Below are 5,531 nucleotides of genomic sequence, written 5' to 3' on the forward strand. Positions count from 1 at the left end.
TGTAGAGTTCTTGTTATGGAACAAAGAGAATCAAGTAACACAAAGGTGTCAACTATTCCAACTAAGATGTAGCAAAAGGTCTTAGATACTGTAAACATGAAACTGCAGATTCTGAAGATGAATGAAAACTTATATTGATCAATTAAAATAACTCTAATTTGTTCTCAACATGAACAGAAACATTTCATTTTAAGTCATCAAATGGCATCAAATACAGTCATAAAATCAAGAACTAAACTCACCAGTTTTATGAATAGAGACTTCATTGCTTGTTTCTGATTGAAAAACTGGATCTCCTCTTCCTCCTCTGCAGCTGTAAACTCTTCCCTCTGAGACACTGATGACTCTGTATGGTTCAGTATTTCCTCTGATCCGACCTACAGAATATTGTTTCCGATTTCTGAACCAGTCAAACTTCCAGTCAACAGATTTGTCCACTGAGCAGGTCAGTGTTACGCTGCCCCCTAGTGGTATGATTGTTCTGTCTGCTGTCAGTGTGGCTCTGGGTTCATCTGCTGTTGGGTTTAAAGCAAAATAGAAAATGACTCAGTAACAAAACTATTAATTAGTCCAGGAAGCAGAATGTCTACAAATCCTAGTCATCTTAAAAGTTTGAGTGTTTTGTACAAAAACTCTTCAAGATTAAAGGATGAACAAAGTCATTGTGGTTTATTAATAAATTACAGAGCTACTTTAGTTAGTATTCACTTCAGAGACATGTTGCTGTTTTTATTCATCCAGCAGAATATTTCACACATTCCTGTGGTCAGAAATAACACAATTTATTGTTTTATATTAGGTCAAAAAAAAAGCCCTCTATGCCACACTTACATCTCACAGTCAGTCTGAAGGCATCACTCCAATCTGTGAGCTGACGACCTCTTTTAGCCATACATCTGTATTCTCCACTGTCATACTCAGACACTCTGTTGATCTTGTATTCACTGGATGTTGGAGAATTTCTAATGGTTGTTCTCCATTCATACGTCCACTGAGTTCCTTCTCCTCTCTGGATCTCACATCTCAGAGTGACCGTCTCTCCTCTATAAACAGGCCAGTTGGGTTGCAGGGTCACAGTCGGCTTGGAAACTAATCAACAACAATAAAACAATTTTCAAATGGAAAATTTCCTTTTACTTGGATTAATACTATTGTTCCCATGTGATACGCAGGTGAAAACAAAGTTTCCCTTGTTTTCTTCTGGGAAAACTACAAATAAATACCATATACCAGAAGTATATGGTATACTGTTATGGAACAAACAGAATGCTACTAATGGGTTAAACAGACATATTTGTAACTAAAATAAAAATTTCTGATTAAATATAAATGGCAGAAAATATAGTGATGTATGAACTAGTTCAGTTTCTGAGCTCATAAACTCCACTATGAAGTTTTGATTGTGACCATCATGTTCAACATTCGACCTTTTTTTTTTTTAAACTCGACCTTGGCTTCAAATTGCAAAACGATAGCAAGAACTGAAAGATAGAAAGTGAGTGAACTGCTTTCTTCTGGTAAAACCACAAATAAATACCATATTCCAGTGTAGAGTTCTTGTTATGGAACAAAGAGAATCAAGTAACACAAAGGAGTCAACTAATCCAACTAAGATGTAGCAAAAGGTCTTAAATACTGTAAACATGAAACTGCAGATTCTGAAGATGAATGAAAACTTATATTTATCAATTAAAATGACTCTAACTTGTTCACAACATGAACAGAAACATTTCATTTTGGGGCATCAAATGGACCAAGGTCATAAAATAAAAACTAAACTCACCAGTTTTCTGAATAGAGACTTCATTGCTTGTTTCTGTTTGAAAAACTGGATCTCCTTTTCCTCCTCTTCCTCCTCTGCAGCTGTAAACTCCTCCCTCTGAGACTCTGAATGGTTCAGTGTTTCCTCTGATCAGATCTGCAGAATATTGTTGCCCATTTCTGAACCAGTCAAACTTCCAGTCATCAGATCCGTCCACTGAGCAGGTCAGTGTTACGCTGCCCCCTAGTGGTATGATTGTTCTGTCTGCTGTCAGTGTGGCTCTGGGTTCATCTGCTGTTGGATTTAGAGCAAAACAGAAAATTACTAAATTATAGTTTAAGAAGAAGTGTGTCACCTTAAAAATATGAGTGCTCATTTGTACAAAAATAAATTATTCCAGAATAAAGAATCAACAAAATAAGAAAATGATTCACTAAAAAAAATATTAATTAGTCCAGGAAGCAGCTTGTTTACAAAACCTAGTCATCTTAAAAGTTTGAGTGTTTTGTACAAAAACTATTCAAGATTAAAAGATGAACAAAGTCATTGTGGTTTATTAATAAATTACAGAGCTACCTTAGTTAATATTCACTTCAGAGACATGTTGCTGTTTTTATTCATCTAGCAGAATATTTCACACATTCCTTTGGCCTGTGGTCAGAAATAACAGAAGTAAATAGTTTTAAATCAAAACCTAACAATAAAAAAGCTTCTAAATCAGACTCGTGTCCACTGAGTTCCTTCTCCACCCTGGATATCACATCAGGGTTGTAGAATCACGGTCGACTTAGAAACTATCCAACAAAAACTAAAAGCCTTTTCATCTGGAAAACTGACTAAAACAATCCCATGGATTAGCTCTATTGTCCCCATGTGTGATATGTGGTCTAAGTGTTCTGTGTGTTAATTTGGTTCCCGTGTCGTCTCCTGCCCCAGATTGCTCCCGCTGTGTCTTGCGTCCCCTGATCACCTGAACTCCATTATAAAGTTTTAATTTCAATCATGTTATCTCTGCTCTTCAGATCGAAGATAGCAAAGGTCCTTTTCAACAGCTGACGCTTTTCTTCCCAACTTTTGCTTCAAATTACAAAACGAAAGCAAGAACTTAAAACATAAGAAGTCATTTAGGGTTGTTGGGGGTTTTTTGTGCCTCTATTTTCAAACTAGCTCTGACGTAATAAACAAATGCTCCAATTCTAAGATGTTAACTAACCATAGTACATTTGGATAGAAATCAAGTAACACGATGAGGATCATATGAACTTCAATAATTGACTATAAAATCTAACTAATCAAATCTTCAGCATTTTATATTGACATATGTGTCAAAAAGGCTCCAGATAAGCATCCATGCTAAATGCTGTCTGTTAAATGTTAACAGAGGAATTTTGTATTGAATACAAGGCTATACTGCAAACCAGTGGAGCTGATGTGGTGAAACGAGGGACTTCGGGTTATGATACAGGCAGCTGAGTTCTGGACCAGTTGGAGCTTATGAAGGGATTTATGAGAAAGACTGAAGGGGAGAGAGTCGCAGAGGTCGAGACAGGAAGTGATCAGACTGTGAACGAGGATGGCAGCCGTGTGGGTGGTAATAGAGCCGTGAAGGTGGCTAATATTACATAGGTAGAAGCGTGCAGACCTGGTGAAGTTATTAATGTGGGATTTAAAGGACTGTGCGCACAGTCCTTTAAATCCCACATTAATAGGTTTAATTTTTTTTTAATTTTTTTAATTTTTGCTGTGAAGGATGATGTGACCATCACAAAGCCCTGACCTCATTCCTATGGAGAAGTTGCGGTCAGATCTGAAAAGGCTGTTAAGAGCGAGGCGGCCAACATTCGTGTCAGGAGGAATTTCCAGAACTTCAACAAGCCACTGTGAGAAGTTTGTCAAAGTAAAACCCATTTAGCAAGAAGAAATTACTTTGGTAATTTTAACTGACCTAAAACAGAAGAGGTTTGTTCTGAGTTAACTTTAGACGGTGAAAAAGAAAAATGTATACGTCTTTTTATTCAGTCTATGCAAACTTCTGGTTTCAACTCTACGCATGCGTACCATAAGTCGTACATTATAAGTCAAAATTATATCAGCTGAGAAAGTACAAAAAGGCTGTTTCTTACCTTCTGCCCAGCCAGCAAAATGTGTACCGAGCCCTAAAATAAAGTAAATCTCAGTGTCAGAAGGGCTAAAAACAATGAAAAGATTGAGAATGATAGAAAAATCTCCTAAAATTGAACTGATGGTTACATAAGTGGATAAAACACTCGGCTAATTTCATGAGCGCACGAATGCATCTTCTCATAAGTTCTGTAATCTTGGGATAATGCTGAAAATAAAGTCAATAATTTACTTACAGAAAAAGCCCAGCACACAGAGCGAGATGTGGCCCATCCTGACATGGAGAACTGCTGTATGACGAGATGAAGAAGCAGAAGTCACAAACAAAGCAGAAAGAGAGCTTACAAGTTTGAGACGTCTATCTTTAACTTGCTTAATTGCTTCCTTTTTTACTAAATTCACACTACAGCAAAACTTTTTACTGTAGGAAGTTGGTCACCATAGTTACATTTCCTGTCCACTGGAGGAACTTAAGAGCTTGTGTCACATCCGGCATGTCCTGAGAACATTGGCCTTAAAAAAAACATTGCAAAGCTGATTTATTTAAGATAAATGTTATGAGGCTCTTGGTGCTCATACAAGGTGCCGTGATATTGGAAAACATTTCCTCCTAATCGTTCACTTTAGTTTGCCACTTCCTGGTCAAATCTTAGTGACCTCTTGAAACACTTGTATTAGCATTTAGAATATCTGATGCACCATGTGTCTTTGCATCAGCTTTTCTCTTTCCTTTTTTTAATCTCTTAATCAGTTCCTGAAATATTTTATATACTTTTGCTTTCTAAGCTGATAAGAAGCTCTACGTTCTTCCTCTGACCTTTCTCTGTTTTTTAGATGTAGAGTTTGTAAATATTAGTGACGTTACATCTGAATCCTACGAAGCGCAAAAAGGGGGCGTGTCAGATGAAGACGCTTGTGTTGTCTTGCTGAAAACCACGTGACTGAATGATCACGTGACTGCTTCATTTTCGCGTGTCGGTTTTCAAAATAAAAGCTTGATGAGCCGCGTTGCTTCATGGGTTATTTGTATTCGATCGCGCAAATACAATAAATAACAAGAACATTGACCAACATATTTGGCGTGCATTAAGGATTTTGATGATGGAATCTAAACAAAATGTAATGTTTGTTACTGGTTTCCTCCAATGTTGATTATGGTGTATTTTATGACTTTAATATTTTTTGTGTTTTTATGATGTGAAGCACTTTGAACTGCATTGTTGCTGAAACGTGCTACACAAATACACCTGATTGTCTGAAATGGAGCCAGCAAGAATAAAATCTCTGACATCTGAGAATACTTTGAGATGATCACTCACAATAAGATTCTTAAATTAAAACAATTAATCCCTTCACCTCCAAAAATCTCACCTTCTGAGAGTTTCCACTATTATTTTGATCAGCAAAGATACATCAGTCTAGCACAGCAGAGACAGATTTTGAAGTATGATCTGACTGAGTGACAAGGCTGCTACAGTTTGACCAGCAGATGTCACTAGTGAGTGATGAATGAAGTAATGAACCTTTGGTGAAAGCAATGGGCAGGGAAGCTTCATCTGGCCATCACTAATAAATATAACCATTCTGTGTGTCATTGTTCTGATGAAATGTACGTTACCATGTGGACATTTCTTTTGTGGCAGACATC

General features: G+C 37.0%; 1 protein-coding gene across 1 annotated transcript in view; it reads right to left on the bottom strand.

The window, feature by feature from the left end:
* Nucleotides 1-4,830, bottom strand: part of LOC103145915 (basement membrane-specific heparan sulfate proteoglycan core protein-like) — a 31,026-nt gene extending 26,196 nt beyond the window's left edge. Inside the window, exons 1-4 of the mRNA XM_016677188.1 lie at nucleotides 4,120-4,830; nucleotides 3,886-3,918; nucleotides 1,784-2,056; nucleotides 832-1,089 (exon numbers count right to left, since the gene is read on the bottom strand). Of these exons, the coding sequence (XP_016532674.1) occupies nucleotides 832-1,089; nucleotides 1,784-2,056; nucleotides 3,886-3,918; nucleotides 4,120-4,156 (601 nt within the window). The 5' untranslated portion in view covers nucleotides 4,157-4,830. The remainder of the gene's footprint in view (nucleotides 1-831; nucleotides 1,090-1,783; nucleotides 2,057-3,885; nucleotides 3,919-4,119) is intronic.
* Nucleotides 4,831-5,531: the final 701 nt, after the last annotated feature.

Source organism: Poecilia formosa, unplaced genomic scaffold (genome assembly GCF_000485575.1).
Source record: "Poecilia formosa unplaced genomic scaffold, Poecilia_formosa-5.1.2 Scaffold149, whole genome shotgun sequence".
Lineage (NCBI taxonomy): Eukaryota > Metazoa > Chordata > Actinopteri > Cyprinodontiformes > Poeciliidae > Poecilia > Poecilia formosa.